Below are 18,021 nucleotides of genomic sequence, written 5' to 3'. Positions count from 1 at the left end.
TTGACTCTACATGAAGTGAGAATTCAGAGCCTTGCAACATCTATTTATCTCGTAGGACAATGAGGTGATGCCCATGAGATTGGTAATCAAGCCATCTTACTAATTCAACAGACGTTGCACCATACGAGAGGCGCATCGTTTGTCTACATATGGATTATTTAGCTTCAGCCCTGTCTTGGCTATCTGCTTACAAAGACTAGTTTCCAATCTGTAGCCCTTGCACTGCGACCCATGTCCAGCATGGCATGATCAAGAATATACCCCTCACTTGAACTTCTTCTGAAGCCCAGTATTTCCAATCACATAACTCATATTGCAAGTTGTTGTAGATCCTGCTCCGAAAAGAGTTGTAACTCTGCGTCGACTGTCTCTGGATGAAGTGACTCGCGAGTTACATAAAAGCCAAACCCAGCCGGATTCTGCCCTTGAGCATAATTAGCCGTGATGGGACTTCTATTCAACAGACTGATAGCCCAAGCCCCCGCCTCAGGCTCCATCCCTATAACGCTGAGTGCCATTCCAACTGGGAATAGGTATAGGAACGTGGGCTCCTTGCTTCGACTGTGATGGCGGGTCACCCACTCGAAAGCGCGGAGGATCTCCATAGCGGGATCTCGAACCGAGACTGAAGCACCTGGTCTGCGAAGTGGATCAAAGCCCAAGTATCTGACAGAGGCTTCAGCGGGTGTGGCAGTTGTTGCGCAAGTTTCGATGCGGTGGCTTGCGCCAAGAGGATCCATCTTCCACAGAAGCGCCAGCAGCCACATTAGTATGGCATTGTAGAGCATAAGCTCTGTCGCAAGAGTGAATTTGCCGAACCTGAGGCGCCCCGACTTCCTTGAAGTGCCAATGGAACCTAGAGCCTCGGCTGCTGGACCATTGAGCTGTGAAGTGGTACCAGCATCAACTTCCACTTGATCACCAGAGCGAGCTTGCCATTGCCAGCGCCAACGATAGAGCGAAACAAGGAGTGCCTCGGTTCTTCTCAACAAGTCTCCATAGGGAATCTGTTGAGCTTCGTCTGAAGTCTCATACGCGGCGTGGTCGTGGAGAATTCTAGGCACAGCAACGAGGATGTCGAGGAGATAGCTTTGCGGCGTCTTGGACGCGGCATTCGCTGCAAACGGGACAGCTCGCCAGCGCTCCTCTTCAAGAAACAGAGGTTGTTTGCCGTACAAGCTAGCAACAAGCTATAGTAACAACGTTAGCATTGCAACCTCTGATCAATCTGATGGTACTGACCAATGTTGCTCGTGCTGCCTCGAACGCATTGAGTAGAGGCTGCTGCTGAAAGGCTTCCGGTCCACAGATATGTAACAGCCTAGCAAGTCCTCTCAGATGAGATACAGCGCCAGTTTGATCCGCATGAGATGCCTAATAGTATAAGTGCCTAGAATCGTTTCAACCCACTCTGAGGAACTCACAGCATGCATCATCAGAACAAGAATGGGTACCAGCAGGTCCTGCCCGCAGCTACTCCCCAGTTCTTGAGCCAGACTCTCAAGACACTTTCCGTACTGTATGACTCCCTTGAGCTCAATATCGGACTGGTGATTTGACTTGCCAAAGTTGGCTTGCGAGAGCGCTTTTGTGGCATCTAGAGAGAGACGACCGAGTTTCCCTGCTGCAGCTTGATCAAGCCAAGGGGCTCCGTAGCTTCGCCATACAAAATTGGAAAACATGAAGGAGAAGCAAAAGTCGCCTTGAAATGCAATTAGGCTCATCTCAGGTGGTGGGGAGGCAACCCGAGTATTCGTAGGGCCTGTGTCCTTGCTGGAACAGGCTGAAGCGCTCTGCCCCGCCGAGGTCGCTTCTGCAGGTTCCATCGTCGGGAATGGAGCGGTCGAAGTATGTCGCCAAACTCGGTCTCTGATGTATCCCAGACATTCAAAGCCTCCTTTGGTACAACGTACGCACACGGGTTTCGTCTCGTCTACACAATCAGTACGCCGATGACTTGTGGAGAATCAGTGAGATCTTACCGCACTTGACTCTTCGCTTTCTGCACGTGTTGCAGCCTTTGCTGCGACCTGGAACGCCAACCATGGTGAAGCACGTCAGTGAAATCTCGCAGGTCGTGAATGTTCCTCGGCAGCTCGCGCAATGGTTCCCGATCGGCTGCCCTGCTCTTATATCTCATGCTAGCGTTACAGCTGACAAGCTAGCTACGCCACGCTATAACCGCCGGCATTAGTGCTGACCGTAGCCCGGAGGGTCCGATACAACGGTGCCAATTCGCAGGTCTGATTGGCGAAAAGAAACTGTCATCATTAGGGCTGAACTTCAACTTGCCAATGGCTGATGGTGATGTGGTGCAACATGGGTTTCTTCCGCCGAGGTACCAGTGCATCTACAAGCCGTTTGCGGATACAATGAGCGAAATTGAGGTATCCTTCGCTAGAAAGTGACGAAATGCTCCGCCGTGCTCATGGACAGTAATAAGATCCAACATTATGAAATTCAGGTATAAATGATCAAGGAGATTCAACCAGTTTTTCACAATCTCGTCCTTTATCCTCACACTCAACTTCTCAACTACCCCTTCTTCAGTCCTTTCTTTCAAAATTACAAGATGCTTTCTACTCATCTCATCTTCGCCTCTCTCGTCACTACTGGCCTTGCTTCCGGCAAGACCTATCCTTCTGGCGCCTCTGATGCCCTGGCCTTGACCCAGCCATACTATCCACCAACTGCCGACTGTTGGGAGTACAAGGTTCCAGTCACCATCACGTCTGAGAACCTCGTCTTTGACTTTCCCGACTGGAAGGACGATTATGCACTCCAGGACTTCCTGACGGCTGCCACAACTCGAGCCAGTGCTGGCTACCCCAGCCCCATCACCGGCACCAAGAATGAGACGGAGACCTTCACGCTCGCTGCCTCCTTCTGTACTCCAAAGAAGTCCAACAAGAAGAAGACCGTCATTCTTGCCACTCATGGGATTGGACAGGCTCGCACTCATTGGAACTCTGCCTACGAGCCTGACAAGTACAACTTTGTTCAGCACGCCATCAGCCAAGGCTACTCTGTCTGGTTCTATGACCGCCTAGGCACCGGTGAATCTGAAAAGTTCGTCTCTCTCCTCCCACCTTTTGATCAAAACTGACCTGATACTCAGAGTCTCTGGCTTCACCAACCAGCTTCGCAAGCAAAAGACCATTCTCGTTGAGCTCGCCAAGATGGTCAAGAATGGCCAGTACACTGGCACATTTGGAAAGCCCAACAAGCTCGCTGTCATGGGTTTCTCTTTTGGATCCTTCATCACTCACTTTGCCGTGGCTGAAAACCCAGACATTGCCGATGCTGCCATCTTGACTGCCATCAACTACAACACAACTGGACTGAACGCAAACGGCTTGGTTCGATCTTTCGTTCCTCGGGTGGCGTCTCTTCAGAACCTTCGACGCTTCGGGCTCCTCGACCCTGGATACCTGACCTGGGTCGATAGCGTTGCGCAGATCAACACGTAAGCACTGTATTCCGCTGCCCCATACCCATTCACTGACAGGTAAATAGGTACTTCAAGTATCCCTATTACGATCTGCCTACTGCATCCTACTGCGAAGAATACAAGCAGGCATTCGGCATCGGAGAGTTTCTTACAATCACCGACGGCGACTTTGATGCCAGTCGTTTCACCGGCGCAGCTCTCGTAGGTTCTCCAACCTTTCGCTTCCGGGCCATACTAACACACGATAGGCCATCACGGGCAAGACCGACTACATCATCTGTGATGGAGAATGCGAGGGTATCTTCGAGGAGCCTGCCCGCACCATCTGGAAGAATGCCAAGTTCCAGCCCTACCTCCACCCTCATGCTAGCCACAACTTCAACTTCCATCACAACGCCACTGGGGCATACAAGGTTATTACTGGGTTTTTGGAGTCTAACGGTCTTTAAAGCTCTGATTCTAAACGAGAGTGCATTTCGTGTTGGTTATTATCATAGAGCTGAAAGGGGAGGGGCTGTAGGACAAGGTTTTCTTTCTCTTTACCTTTCATCTTTATTGTGAAAGGCTTTTCTGTACTACAGTTCGAGTTGGTAGTTTTATAATACTTGCATCTAGGAAATTTGTTCTTTGATAAACGCGGCCCGTTTCATCGTGACTTACCTGTCGTTCTTATTACAATCACTCACTTCTCGCACACCAAAGACCTTATGAGAAACAAAAACAAAAGGGAGTCTCTTTATAACAATAGTTTATATCAATTCTAGTACGCTAAAACTTGCTAATCCAAAAAATCACTCGTACACTTCTAACAGAAATACATAGAGCGAATTAGCACTCCGTGGTTTATACACAACATTTCAAACACTCCAAGCTCACTAAAGGTTCCATCAAACTAATTTACATCCTAAGAGCTGCCCTTCTTGCTTCCACCGTCACTCATGTTTGCAAAGGAAAAGAAATCCGTAGGAACGAGACCGTAGATGACGGGCGTCGTATTTGGATTGGGTGTTTTCTCAGATGGGTTTGTCGTCGACCCGCCATCTCGTGGGCTCTGGATAAGTGAAGAAGTTAGCAACAATATGGTTTCTCTTACACACCAAGAGATATTGTCTAACCTGATGTTGGGCAAGTGGACGGTTATCATCACCAGCATGTGTGCTATCCGTCGGTCCTGAAGATCCGCCGGACGAGTCTATGCGGTATCAGTACAACGCCCAGTATGGGACTTTGTATGGGCATGACGTACCGTTAGGACTCATTCTGAGGCTGTTTTGATAGACTCTTGATCCTCAATTTGTTGTTCCAAGTTAGCAAGTGATAACACTGTTGAGACCGGTTTGAGGTTCGTTGATTCCATCAAATTCAATAGTTCCTACAGGTCTTTAATACTCGCACACGTATGTTCAATTGCCTTCCTCCTGGTTCTCTATCTACGCGGCGCAGGCTATAGATGTTGAGGAATTGCGAGCGACCGAGGCCTACAAGGCTGCTTCGCTGCCTATCCAGAGGCGTATCCTATTCCTCAACCTATTTCAGCAAGAAACCTCGAGCTGCCGAGATAAACTCAAATACCAGATGTCAAACTCGGCCATGCCATTGAAGGGCTCTCAAAGAGACTAACATGGCCCTTGAAAGTGGGATGACTTCTCTGTGTCACAATGGCATAGCTGACCAGAACACATCAAGCCCAAGGCAGACTCAGATTGGGCCTGGAGGCACAGCAAGTCAAGGACAAACATTGCTTCTGCTGATGACGACGTCAAACACCAAAAACCAATCATATCCTTCCCCAGAAATGGAATCAATTCAAACGGCACTGCATATCGATGCTATACCCCTTTCGGAAGGAGAATGCGAGCTGCCTCGGCGTGGCTGTGATGACGGCTCCGCTCCCTCCACAAGCGACCCCTGTCTAAGCCCGACAGGGCTTCTGACCTGCTTTTCAGCTCATTGAGATGGTGGGAGCCATTGGAATCATTACAGCTTCATGATAGGATGGGCTACCTCCGCCGACAGATTGCGGGCTTTACAATACCAGCTTATCCACCTCGTAATGGGGCTGGTATGGTGTACCTGCAACCCAAGCTGCATTTGGGTGGACAACCAACATTTTGGCCCGGACTTTTGTCGCTGGCGTCTAAGAGGGAGCGTGACGAGTCTTGCAAGACTGTCCAAAAACAAGATATCGAATTTTCCGGACTCTTTTCTCGAGATTCATCTATATAAGCGCGATTTCTCGCTCTCCTGATCTCCATCTTTTACATCTTCATCAGCACAGCAACCCCTTCTCAGCATCCCTCCTCGTTCTCACACATATCCATCTCGGACAATGGCCTCTCTCCTTGCCAAGCTCTTCCGTCGGAAGAAGCAACCCCCCATGGTCTGTGCCGTCGCTCTCGACGACCATGGCCATCCCATTGGCGAGGACCCCAGCCATAAGCACACAGCTGCTTGCTTTGTTGACTTTGAGCCCCTCTCCCTCATTGAGCTCTTCCAATCTCAAGGCTGCCAATCCTGCCCCGCCGCTGTCCCTGACATTCTTGACGCGACAAAGGACCCCAACCTTCTCCTGCTCACCTACAATGTCACCTTGTTTGACCACACTGGCTGGAAAGACACTTTTGCAACCACCAATTCCGACCAGCGTCAGAGAGGCTATGCCATGAAGTGGCAACGCAAGAGCATCTTTACTCCTCAGATTGTCATCAATGGCATTGCCGATGGCTCTTCCGCCGGAGATGTTCCACAGCTTGTTCAACAGGCCAGGACTGCTCGAGCAGGAATGGGATGGAACATTTACCTCGACGCCAATGACACTGATGTCAGAATTGACTCGACCGCCGAGACTGTGGACAGACATGACATCTTTGTCATCCTTTACCGAGCCAGTGACGAAAAAGTCAAGATTGGAAAGGGCCCCAACAAGGGCAAAAAGCTCAACCACCGCAATGCGGTGACGAATGTCATGAAGATTGGAGAGTGGACAGGAGGAAACCTAACCCTTCCTCTCCCTGCTTCTAGGGACTCAATGAAGCCAGGCGAGGAAGCTGTTGTTGTTCTTCAAGAGGGCGGTGCCGGAGGTCCCATTGTAGCTGTTGCCAAAGTCTAGTAGATGAAGTTAGAGTTTAGGAGACGCGGAGGGTGGTGATGTCAGGTCCTATTCTACTTGTTTCCTAATTCGAATCTACGAAATCTCTCAAGTTCGATCTCACACTTACTTACTTTCTTACTTATCACTCATCTTCAAGGAACCCTCTCCCGACCTCCAGGCAAAAATTCTCCACATTCGCAATCCGCACTCAGCCTCTAGTCGCCCCTTGGCTGAGCATACTCCAACAGCACTTCATCCTCCAACAACCTCTTGTGGCAACTCTCCTCCAAGCATACACACACCTCAATACCTTCATCCTCAGCGGCATCAACAGATCCCGCTCGGCTGGGATACAGCAGCACAAAGCCTTCAAAACCTGGGTTTGGCCATCTCAACGCCTTGGGAAGTCCAAATCCAAAGTCATGCGCCTCGTACGTAGTCATGCCCTGCCAGCTAGACGCGCCGAGATCAATGCCGAGGAAGGAGTTGATGCTGGTCTCGAGGAATCGCTGATCCTCATGACCGGCTACCCATTCAAGCAGGTTCGAAAGATACTCTGGAGTGATGGCGTTGATGGATCCTCGCACCGACGCTGCAAGTTGGGACAGGTTCCCTGTGATGATGTCCTTGACTGCCAATGGCTCGCAGCGTGCGGCGGCAGCACCAACACCCAAGAAGCGATCGGGCAGTGATGGGCTCCAGACCTTTCTAGTGTCTACGGCGTGGACCAGGATTGCTTTAGACTCTGGGTCTGGCTTGAACATCTCCAGCTTCGCACGCGTGATGCTGCTCCACAACAGAGCCATTATCGCATCATAGGTAGAGATCCAGCTGCCTCCATCCTGGTTCGAGGCCTTAGACTTCAGTAAGTCAACCTTGCTCTTGGGAAAGTGCCACATCTGGGCAACCAAGGTAGGCATCACGAAGCCGGCAGGAGGAGGTTGCATCGGGCCGCCCGCATCTCGCACAACGGGGAGCATCTTGTCAAGTTCCTCAACTCGAGCCATCGATGGGCGTTCAATGTCAAGTGGGGTCCCATGGATGCTGAATTTGTGCTTTGTAGGAATGAACGGAGTACCCTTTGCTGCAGCAACCGTGTTTTCTGCCCAGGTGGTCAAGAATCCATCGCATCCTGGCCCATCGGACACAGAGTGATGGATGGCCAGGGCAATGATGAGACCATCTCGGATGAAGTTGAGTTGGAAGGCAGCAACAGCGATTCCCTCCTCATTGTTGTCGCCAAGAGGAGAGTGAAGTGGTTTGGCTGTGACAAATTCGGGGAGCAGCTGGCCGCCTTTGAGGGCACTCGCTGGGAACTGTTCTTTGTCAGTATTGTGACTCTCTACAAGAGGTTAGGGGAGTCTTACATGTTTTTCGGCCAGCTCTTTATAACTAGGGAACTCGTCCTCGCCCAGCATATGCTTGACGTGCAAGCTGGCTGTCGAGTCTCGCTTCTTAGCAACCCACATAGTCCCAGTAGCAGCGTTCATCTCCAGAATACCACTAAGGATTGGGAACTGGGATAACGTAAACTCCAGTCCAGCGGTCATGTTGCGAACTGTCGCCTCAATGTTGGTGCCTTCTGGGAGAGTAAAAACTTCGGCAACAGCGACGTAGATCTTGGGCATGACGTGACCCATGAGGGAGAGGGGATATCGCTCCGACTCTGGGGCAGATCTCCATCCTGAGGGATGAAGACAAAGCTCAACTGGTGATGGGCCGGTGGGAGACATTGTGCATAAATGGAAGGTTTCTGTTTGATGTAAATCTCGCTGCAAAATGGCTCGGGGTTGCTGATACTGAACATTACAATCATTCCATCTTGTCTATATATACAACCACACTGACTTACACCGGCGGACGAGGCTCCGGCCCGCCTCTAGCTGGTGAGCCTTGACCCAACGCTTAGCAAAGATAGAGTAGCAATGTGGCGTCCCAGCCCAATGCGAGACGACCCGGAAGCATATTGATCCAGCCATGCAATTGGGGCAGAGCTAAAATCTGAGTAAGACGCTAGCTATCAACTCGATTTCCCATCTTCGGCGGAGCGACGGCGGAAAATATCTGTTTACTCCTTTCCACCTTACACAGAGTTTCTACACACGGAGATCCTCCCGCCGATTATTCCCACTACCCAGACGTCATGGATCAAGAGAATACACGCGCTAGCGAGACCGCTGGGTCGTCCACGCCAAGGAGGCTCTTGCGCAAGGGCACACATAGCTGCGCAGAATGTACGAGCCAGATTCAACTTTGCTGGATAGTGTTGACTAGTTCTTCAGGCAAGAGGCGAAAGACAAGATGTTTCTTTGACAATCTCTCATCTGCCATATGTGTGGGATGTCAGCGCCGAGGCACGCGATGCGTAGGCCAAGAGTTTATCGACATCGCTGCATCTAAACCTGAACAGGATCCAAGGACGGCAGAGAAACTGGAAAGAATAGAGCAGATGCTTGCGAAGCTCACTGAGAAGTTTCTCACCGACGGCCTGAGTGATGAGCACGACAAGTCGCAGAGCCAATTGCCTATTCTGAGAGTGTCGGCGGAAGAACGGAGTGCCAGAGACGGCTGGCAAGACGTGGGTGACACCAGCCATGAAGACTCCATCCATCATGTAGTCACCGAAATAGCTCTGGTATGTGGCTGGCCATGCATGCATTAGCCGTTCATAGGTGAGCTAACCTGAATACAGAGAACAGCAGACGACACCACGGCAGCAAGTCATTATGCCCTGCCTGAATTCGCGGAAACATGTCAAATCCTCCACGCCGCTTTACCGTCTCAGCACGGTGTAGATCTTCTCTTCGGGTCTGGAAGAGCTGCAATCTATATACAAGCGCTGTGCAATTCCTACAGAGAGCTGTTCGAGGAAGGTAACTCTGTATCAGCTGCTATGCTGTCGATCCTCCCTCCAGTCACCGCCCACCCGGTAGTTCTCGCCAGAAAGCTATTGCAGCTCGCTCTCTGTATACAGCAACTTGACCCTTCATTCAACTATGCGTCTTTGCGTTTGGGAATGAGTGCGGGTGAAGCTATGCACAAGTACTACTCTCTTGCCTCAAGTAAGGTGACCTGCCATGACGATCTACTAGACTCCCTCGAAGGGCTCGAGTGTCTCGTCTATGAAGGAGTCTACCTCGTCAACTGCGGTAACCTTCGTCGAGCATTGGTAACCCTACGCCGCGCTACAACACTAGCTCAATTCATGGGGTTTCATCGCAAAGTCTGCCACACCACGCCAAAGCAACATGATGCAGCGACACGTGTCTCGGGGGATGTGGCCTGGGCACACATTGCGTACCTAGAACGCTACATATCTCTTCTGCTCGGAATTTCCAGTTCCATAGCCAATGCGAAGTTTGGGTCCGAGATGAAGAAGGTCGACGAGACAGACGCGGAGTGGTTTGAGAGGTTCCAGGTCGATATCTGTGAGCAAATCATCAATAACAATCAGCGCGGCAACCGTGATGACCTCGCTGCAACCCAGAAAATCGACGAGACGATGAACAGGATTGCCGACAGTATTCCAAGCAGCTGGTGGGCACCACTTGAACTTCGTCCGGGAATGACTGGTGACGACTTGATGGCACTTGTGGTGAATGCACAGATGCAAATCATTCACTACAATCTGCTCACGGTTCTTCATCTACCATATCTCCTTCGCAAGACGCCGAGCCATCAATACGACTATAACAAGACGGTCTGCACATACGCCAGCCGCGAGGTTCTAAACAGGTACATCGCCTTCAGGTCTATTGTCAGGATCGTGTTTTGCTGCCGCCCCGTCGACTTTTGCGCCTTGACGGCCGCCCTGACTCTCCTGCTCGCTCACCTGAGCCGTGATGGCCGAGATTCAACATGGCTCCTAAAGCATCAACGCCTCGGGGATAGGGCGCTAGTAGAGAAAACGATAGAAACTCTAGATGAGCTCAATCGACTCAATGGAGATGAACTGACAAGGGAGACTGCAAAGCTAGCGAGACGGTTACTGATTCTCGAGGCGGATTCTGCAAAAACCGGGGATGCCTACAGCTTCGGCGTCGTGGATGAAACTCAAGAAGATAATGACAACGGGCAAGGCGAACGCTCTTTCCATCTCAAGGTCCCATATTTTGGGACCGTCAAGATGGCGCCTCAAGACTCGTTTGTTTCACCGTCTCTCGAGGCCGCGCCAAGCACAACCCAAACAGACAGCTCACACACGATGTCTTCTGCTGTTTCTAGTGGTCTGGCCTCCTACACATCTTCCGAGGAGCCTATACAACTGCCCCAACACCTACTCATCAGTGATGAAGTCTCGATCGCCCAGCAGACAGAGCTTGATATGTTTGATATCCCAATGCCAGATCTCATGGCAGATTCAGGTGATTGGGCGTTTCAGGGTGTTGACGCCGCGTTCTTTGATAGTCTCATGAGTTGTCAAATGATGGAAGAGTCGGGCTGGAATAACACTTGGTATGATGACAGTCAACAAGGAAACAGCATCTAACGGCTTGTGTTGAACATTAATTAGACAAGGTTCCCTAGAGCTTTCATAGAGTTACTTTAGATTATGCGCTTCATTCTTAATCGTCAAATAATGTCTACCAACGATTCTCTACACATCTCGCACGTACGGTGCCAGTTACTTCTTCCTCACATACCAAAATCCGAACTGAGCGGAACGCTCCTTCTTTCCCCTGCTGCTCCCGTATCGTATCGCCCATAACCTGAGCAAGGCCGAACACAAAGTGATCAGAATCCCATCCCAGTTTCTCAAGATTTGAAACCTCTCTGTATGTGACAGTTGAACCATAAATGGCATCCATCTCCCGGTCTTCCGCGTCTAGTTCCTTCGCAAGCCCACACTTGCTCGTCACCAAGTCCTTCGACTTCAAACTCCCCTTGAAGCAGCTTTGGCATCTTCCAACACAGTAATCAACCAGATACAGCACCTCGAGGTCATTCTGGATACAACAGCAGAAATAAGCCATCAACATGGGGTCAAGTCCACCCGGTGACCACATCTCGGCAATGTCAATAGCTAACCGCCGAGCAGAAAAGAGCGATGCCGCCATATCCTCAGACCATTCAGCTTCTAGAACCCTTGAGATGTTGTTTCGGAAGATTGGTCCAACTTCTTGTTCTATATCATGGCTGAAACCGAAACGCAAGCAAAGAACGTCGTTGTTGTTGTCATAAGTCACCTCTTCGCTCTGTGAGGGCAGGCGAACGACATTGGCCATCCCTTCCTGATCGCTGCCGGTTCTGGTTTTCACCGTGTTTGAAGAATCGATTGTCGTTGTTGACAAGATATTTGCTATCTTGTATGTGGACGGGTCATTTTTGAAGGTCGTTGAAGAAGCAGCTCCACGATGGTCTTTGGCTGTGACATTGAGACTGCTAAGAAAGGTGTGCTCAGTATACGCATCCTCGTCTACCGCCTCGCCAGAGATGGTTTTATCGGGACTAGAAATGTCTTGAAAGCAGACGTCGAATATGTGGATGCCAGGCCTCGGTAAACTCGCATCCCAGATCTTGAGTTGTAGTTCGGCCGGTAATTGAGCAAAAAGAGTAAACATGTCCAGCGATTAACCAGTGGCTGAAGACCTTTGACTGACGGGACTAAATACTCTCAGAAAAAATATTGATAACAATCAGACATTGATAAAATATGTTTCCATCGGGAGGGTGGCTGTCTATTGTTCTCAGGCTCCGGCGGAGAAAGCGCCGTGCCCGTCGACGGCACTTTCTCACGCCACCGCAAATAGTTAGATTGCGCGAGATGGTCCATTATGCCTGCATAAGCGCTTCTAATTAGACCCCTGTCTCAATGCTACCTAAACAGGACTTGCACGGTTCTTCGGGAGCTTGGTCTTTCAGGGGGCTGTAGTGCAACTCATGATTCCATCACCGGCAACCATAGCCGCCTGAGCCACTCATGTTTACCCCCCGCCAGCCAGTGCACATCGACCAGATTTCTAAAAGGAGAGACTATCACCATACTTAAAACACCAAGGCGACGGCCATGAAGTGTTCCAGCTAGCATCTTGAGATTGATTTCAACCTAGGTATGTAACGAGCGTAGTTCGTTGTGTGTAGCTTTCTATGTTGCACAAAGCCCCCCATCCCGTACCATTCCATGTTGACAGACCTCGCCGATAATTTAGTCCAGAACTAAACCCGATGATCTATCCCAAGCACTCGTCTCTCATAAATTCAGAGTCTTATTACTCCAGATCTGGCCTTGGTCTTCATCTACGAGAACTCGGCGCAGTTCTTCTGTCCCTTCTCGCAAATCATCTAATCAACTTATTAGCCCCGTCAAGCTCAATATTAGAAATCAAGGGCATCTTACCGAGGTGAAAGCGTCATTGCATCTGTTCATGAAGCAGGGTCCCTTCTGGCAGTCAAGGTAGCAAGGAAAGTTCCTGACTTCGATGCCGCCGTCGCAAATGTCGACACCGCAAGCGGCGTTGGCGCTGGTGGCAGCAAGAGCAGCGAGGAAGGCGTTGAGAAACTTCATTTTGATAATTTGTGTGGTGAAGAGTGATTTTCGGCAAAGCAATTGATATTGTACTTGATTAACTTGGAAGTGTTGTTTGAGATGAAAAAATAATGTCATTAAGTGAGAGAAAGCTGTCTCTTATATAGATATCTTGATTCAAATGAGGCTGTGCAAAGACTGAGAGAGAATATATCTATTCCGACTACATCATCTATGTGCACCCTTGAACAGAATGCCGATATCCATTCATGACCGACGGCCCGACCTCCAAACAGCCCCTCAGCTGAGCGGATACAAGGCTGTCTCAGCTTTCTGCCGACTTGACACCGGCGATCATGACCAAGGCTTACGTGTAAGCATTCCTTTTTTCATCATCGGCAGTTCTTTGTGTGCTCTTTCTCAGCCATTCATCGCCATTTTCATCAGTTACACGACGCTCGAGCCAGATCGATCGACATTATGCATGGCGCTGCGTTTACCCGTCTCTAGTATCTTGGTGCGTTACTCAGAGATAAATTTCAACGGAAAGTAGAAGATCATTACTGCAGTTGGTCTTTGAGTTGATTCATTATAAGCTTACCTGAAACACAAAACCCATAATACTCTTACACGACCAATAGTCGCTGCAACTTGCTCAATACAGATCACAGCCCGTAAATTCCCCATACTCATATGCCGATCCGTGCTGGTACTCTAACCAGTAATCAATTGCAATTCTACAGTTCAGTCAGACAGAATGACGTTTGAACCCACAATGGCGTTCTTGGCTTCAAAGATTCCGCCCAGGTCAGCCGCATGACTCCAGCAAGGGGCAGCATAGGAGTCTTCGTTGGTCAGGATCCTCGGGGAATTATTAAGTCGGTGCATAAGCAAGTCGAACCAGACAGCCGCTACATCAGACGGGATGACGAAACATCAGTTCCAGCTCCAATATGAAAGATGATCCTCCTGTTCAGTGAGCACAGCCTACCAACATCCCAGGATCAATTTGAGTGTGATATGGCAGTAACACAACAACACAAAGGTGATTCCTCCATTCCTTCTTCCTTTAGGTTTCAATCTCATACATTGGCACCTGGGTACGCTAGTTATGTGACCATAGGAGGCCAGATGTGCTATCCTCACTATCTAGGACTCAATCCCGAAAGTCAATCCAGGCAGAACCTCAATAGTGCTAGGGCTATTCTCATCTCCAAGAAGCGTAATGTGAATATGTCGCTTCTGATCTGAACTCTTGCCCAGCGACAGTTGATGCTTTCCTTGAGTCGAACCAGAGTGCACAACATAAGACCACACTTTCCCATCAGCGCCAGTGTCTGAAGCAGGTCCATGAATTCCATCATAGACACCAGCGATAACATCCAGCTCCGACTCGGAGACGGTGACAGAGACCCGTGAAACTCCAAGTGCCCCTGATGGATGCTTTGTAGAGGAAGCGCCTTGGTCGCCTTGATATGGGACCCTAAGATGTCTAGGTGTCCGGTCAAGGCACCAGAAAGGAGCGGTTCCGGGATGGAGAGGGTTTGAAGAAGCGTCTTGGGCTGATGCAACCGACCACTTCAACTCGACTCCATCAGGGCGAATACGCCCGCCCGCAACCGGGTCCCTATAAGAGGCTCCAGAGGTGGCATCCTTGACCCGTTTCTGGATCACAGCAAAGTTCTTTTCGTCGGGGAGAGTGTGTGCCCAGTCAATGACGGTACCCTCTTCCAGTTCTCCCCATCGGTGAGACTTCCGCCTCTCCGGGTCCAAGTTTTGTTGAAAGGCAATGAGCTCGATATACACGCCATCAGAGAATAAGATGAGCTTGTTAAGTGTGCGTCCATCGGCATGGGTGCCACCATCGATGACTGTAAGAGCGCCTTCAAGACGCTTTGGCAACTCTTGCAAGGTTTCGTAGGAGATCAAGATAACGATATGATCCAGAATTGGCCGCACAGAAGTGTTGTCTGCCATTTTGAAGATCGTTCAAGTTGATAAAGTTGGCCGAAAGATGTTGTTGAGGGGAAAGATACTTCATAAACCACGCAAATGCTTGGCTGTCGATATTTATACGAAAGCCAATTGCGTGATCAGGATGTGGATTACGTCACGAAGCAAACCACAATGGACCAGCCGATCTCGGAGGGATTTTTCAAGAGTAAAAACAAGAATAATAGACTAAATAATTACGTGTGACACGTCCAGGACAAGATTTCTACCTGGAATAATGTTGCGATGCTATTCCCAACAACCAATAGGTGGCGTTATACACGCCTTAGAGATGGCTCAAGCACCAACCAGTGATGCGCCTGTCCTTCCCCTCACGCACTGAGAGCTTACCCATCTGGAACAAAAACAAAGACTGGAATTGGGAAGTAAAACGTCAATTTCCGTCTCCATCTAGTTGAGGAGTTCCCGGACCAAGACTTCCTACAGCCGCCAACCAGCAGTTCTCATCCTCCACATAAGTCGAGTGTCCCTTTCCCTTCCTTCCCATAACCGCCAACCCCTGCCCATTCCCTCCCTGCATCACCTCCATACCCATAACTCTCTCGTAGAAGGGCACAGACCGTTCCCAGTCCCCAGTGAACAGCAAGCTCCTTCTCAGATACGGCATCGCCTCGATGACTTGCTGAATACTCTTTAACAGCCAAGTTCCAAGCCCTTGTCCCTGATACTTGGGATCAACCCACACATCCGTGAGGTATATAAAGGTGACATAGTCGGTAATGCAGCGGGCTATGCCGATAAATTGAGGCTGCGAGGAAGAGGCCGTCCCGTCTGATTGGGACTGCTCGTACAAGCCGAAGCATAGCGAGTTCTCCAGCACGTCAAGCATAGCATCTGTAGGAAGCGGCTTGGCCCAATAGAAGTCATCAGAGGCAAACACCTCTTGCAGTTTCTGAGTCGGCAGGAGGGTACGATCAGTTGATATGAGGTATGAACCCTTAGTCCACGTCCGATTTTGAAGCTGTTGTTTGATCGACAGGGCCATTTTGAGTGAACCGGACGCAGTAGTGGAGATGAGAGAAATCACATAACCGTGACACTACCAGGACGAGGAAGCTCATTATCTACCATTCGGTCGTAATATCGGCCCGTCAAGTCGTGCGGGGTTTCCGACTTTGCATAATGAGTATGTAATACAAAGATGAGTCAACGCTTCTCGCTGGGAAAATGGGATCGAAAACTCCCAGGATGAACAGTTCTCAACAGGAAAGGCCTCAGGTTTTTTTACTTAGCTGAGTACGAGTCATACCATTATCATTGCTCCCAGTACCACACCTCAGCAACAACCATCATCACACTCTCAGGACTATGCATTGCAAGCCTGGTTTTCTCGTTGTATCTGGTAGATCAAATCCAAATACCATCATCACACATAATCAATGATGCTTCCACCGAGGACACTTAATTCCCGCTGAATATATATCCCCCTCTCTTGTGGCAATTAACCACCAACTACTAACGACGCACAACACGCTTTGTAAGCCATGCCATTCCCCCAACAGATGAGAAAAACATCAAACTACCCAGATAGATAATCAGAGACCCAAACTTTCCCAGCCCATAGCTACTGGATAGGGGTTTGTCCAATAGACTCTGTGAAATTGGCGCTATCACTATGTTCCCAACCCCCTTGCCAAACGCCATCAGGCTATAGACAGGTTGAGGGTCGTCAGAGAGCATTGATCCAAAACGCTGCCAGAAAACGACATAGGCTCCAGCAAATAGTCCATATATAGTCGTGAACAGAATCAGAGGTGCCAGAGAGTGAGCAAGGCCCCACAGCGTAAATGTAGCAACGGAAGAAACCAGGCCAGTGATGACGACAAGGACAAAGATGTCATTAATGCGATCAGATAGATACCCGAATCCGAGCTGACCGGCAACCGTAGCCAGATTGTGTGCAGCTAAGACAAGGGCGCCGATAGGCCCAGAGAGGCCCATAGCAGCGGCAAAAGTCGGCAAGTAGAGTGGAGGAATATAATATGCGAGGCTCTGGCTCAAGTTCGACACTGTCAGAAGCCAAAAGACCGGGTTCTTCAAGAAGCTCAGGTCGACAGGTCGTACGGTCGCCCGAGTTGACACAGGCAACCTCGCTCGAAGAAGAGGAAGAACAGGCACGACGAGGACAAGTTGGATCACGATAAAGATTCGCAGTGCCCCGCGAAACCCCCATCGACCCAAAAGCCACTCAAAGAGAAATGGCAAGCCGACACCGCTGACACCTCCGCCAGCGAAGACTACCGCATAGGCAAATCCTCGCCGTTGCACGAACCATTCATTCAGCATGGAGAGTAATGGAGTATAGAGGAATAGGAATCCAGTTCCGTAGAGGACTCCTTGGGTCGCGATCAACACATTGACAGACCGGGCAAAGGACGCACCGAGAAGAGCTAGGATGCAGGTGGTTGTTCCTCCCAGCACCATGTGGTACTGCCAGCGTTGGAACCGGGTGACTAGACGTGTGGCGAAAGGCGCCCCTAGGAAGTATATGCTTGAAGAAATGGTGCCGATCGCAGCGATGTTTGGCGAGTCTTTGAACTCGGGTTGACGACTGTAGTGTTCTTGGAAGACTCCAAACGCCATTGGAAAGCCTGTAGCAACTGTGTCAGTTTCCAGCCAGAGGGGCACGTTCATCAGCCTTTTAGCTTACCCCAGAGTACTCCTTCGATGATGAAACTTCCGAAGAGAAATTTCCAGGCAGCAGGGCCTCGATCCGTCGGGGCAAGACTGGACATGTGCGGCGTTTCGTCATCATGCTCTTCTCCAGACCTTCTCGGTATTTCAAGTGACATGGTTGGCGTCTTGTGTAATATCCGTGGAAAAAGAATCTACTCGGAGGGCTCTGGATAAGATGCAGCGTCGTAAGTAGGACAGATCTGACTAGGAATGCTCACAATGGAAGGAGGGGTAGATAAATACTTGACTGCTTCATGATCCACTTGGGTTGTGTTCTCTCCCTATTGGGTGGTCGGTTACCAGCCGAGGAGAGAAGAGGACCGG

At 50.0% G+C, this 18,021-nt stretch overlaps 9 protein-coding genes across 9 annotated transcripts; 3 read left to right on the top strand and 6 right to left on the bottom strand.

Moving 5' to 3' along the window:
• Positions 1 to 308: 308 nt before the first annotated feature.
• On the bottom strand, positions 309 to 2,046 carry NECHADRAFT_86701 (uncharacterized protein; the record flags this gene model as incomplete). Its single annotated transcript, XM_003042688.1, has 4 exons — positions 309 to 1,190; positions 1,243 to 1,374; positions 1,425 to 1,933; positions 1,983 to 2,046. The coding sequence occupies 4 exons, from the start codon at positions 2,044 to 2,046 to the stop codon at positions 309 to 311; spliced, it is 1,587 nt and encodes a 528-aa protein (XP_003042734.1).
• Positions 2,047 to 2,572: 526 nt separating this feature from the next.
• On the top strand, positions 2,573 to 3,900 carry NECHADRAFT_86700 (uncharacterized protein; the record flags this gene model as incomplete). The annotated part of the gene is made up of 4 exons (XM_003042773.1): positions 2,573 to 3,069; positions 3,119 to 3,466; positions 3,517 to 3,652; positions 3,700 to 3,900. 4 exons carry the CDS (start codon positions 2,573 to 2,575, stop codon positions 3,898 to 3,900), a joined length of 1,182 nt encoding a protein of 393 aa, XP_003042819.1.
• Positions 3,901 to 5,780: 1,880 nt separating this feature from the next.
• NECHADRAFT_86699 (uncharacterized protein) lies at positions 5,781 to 6,560 on the top strand (the record flags this gene model as incomplete). Its single annotated transcript, XM_003042772.1, has 1 exon — positions 5,781 to 6,560. One exon carries the CDS (start codon positions 5,781 to 5,783, stop codon positions 6,558 to 6,560), a length of 780 nt encoding a protein of 259 aa, XP_003042818.1.
• Positions 6,561 to 6,757: 197 nt separating this feature from the next.
• Positions 6,758 to 8,275, bottom strand: NECHADRAFT_52215 (uncharacterized protein; the record flags this gene model as incomplete). Its single annotated transcript, XM_003042687.1, has 2 exons — positions 6,758 to 7,858; positions 7,910 to 8,275. The coding sequence occupies 2 exons, from the start codon at positions 8,273 to 8,275 to the stop codon at positions 6,758 to 6,760; spliced, it is 1,467 nt and encodes a 488-aa protein (XP_003042733.1).
• Positions 8,276 to 8,685: 410 nt separating this feature from the next.
• Positions 8,686 to 11,031, top strand: NECHADRAFT_86697 (uncharacterized protein; the record flags this gene model as incomplete). Its single annotated transcript, XM_003042771.1, has 2 exons — positions 8,686 to 9,177; positions 9,235 to 11,031. The coding sequence occupies 2 exons, from the start codon at positions 8,686 to 8,688 to the stop codon at positions 11,029 to 11,031; spliced, it is 2,289 nt and encodes a 762-aa protein (XP_003042817.1).
• Positions 11,032 to 11,107: 76 nt separating this feature from the next.
• NECHADRAFT_86696 (uncharacterized protein) lies at positions 11,108 to 12,103 on the bottom strand (the record flags this gene model as incomplete). The annotated part of the gene is made up of 2 exons (XM_003042686.1): positions 11,108 to 11,125; positions 11,186 to 12,103. 2 exons carry the CDS (start codon positions 12,101 to 12,103, stop codon positions 11,108 to 11,110), a joined length of 936 nt encoding a protein of 311 aa, XP_003042732.1.
• A 2,054-nt stretch (positions 12,104 to 14,157) lies between these two features.
• On the bottom strand, positions 14,158 to 14,985 carry NECHADRAFT_52249 (uncharacterized protein; the record flags this gene model as incomplete). The annotated part of the gene is made up of 1 exon (XM_003042685.1): positions 14,158 to 14,985. One exon carries the CDS (start codon positions 14,983 to 14,985, stop codon positions 14,158 to 14,160), a length of 828 nt encoding a protein of 275 aa, XP_003042731.1.
• A 409-nt stretch (positions 14,986 to 15,394) lies between these two features.
• On the bottom strand, positions 15,395 to 16,006 carry NECHADRAFT_52117 (uncharacterized protein; the record flags this gene model as incomplete). Its single annotated transcript, XM_003042684.1, has 1 exon — positions 15,395 to 16,006. The coding sequence occupies one exon, from the start codon at positions 16,004 to 16,006 to the stop codon at positions 15,395 to 15,397; it is 612 nt and encodes a 203-aa protein (XP_003042730.1).
• Positions 16,007 to 16,476: 470 nt separating this feature from the next.
• NECHADRAFT_52270 (uncharacterized protein) lies at positions 16,477 to 17,813 on the bottom strand (the record flags this gene model as incomplete). Its single annotated transcript, XM_003042683.1, has 2 exons — positions 16,477 to 17,612; positions 17,672 to 17,813. The coding sequence occupies 2 exons, from the start codon at positions 17,811 to 17,813 to the stop codon at positions 16,477 to 16,479; spliced, it is 1,278 nt and encodes a 425-aa protein (XP_003042729.1).
• Positions 17,814 to 18,021: the final 208 nt, after the last annotated feature.

The sequence above is a fragment of the Fusarium vanettenii genome, assembly GCF_000151355.1.
Source record: "Fusarium vanettenii 77-13-4 chromosome 11 genomic scaffold NECHAsca_32_chr11_3_0, whole genome shotgun sequence".
Classification (NCBI taxonomy): Eukaryota; Fungi; Ascomycota; class Sordariomycetes; order Hypocreales; family Nectriaceae; genus Fusarium; species Fusarium vanettenii.
The sequence above is the reverse complement of the archived record's forward strand: the minus strand, read 5'-3'. Positions and strand labels throughout refer to the sequence as shown.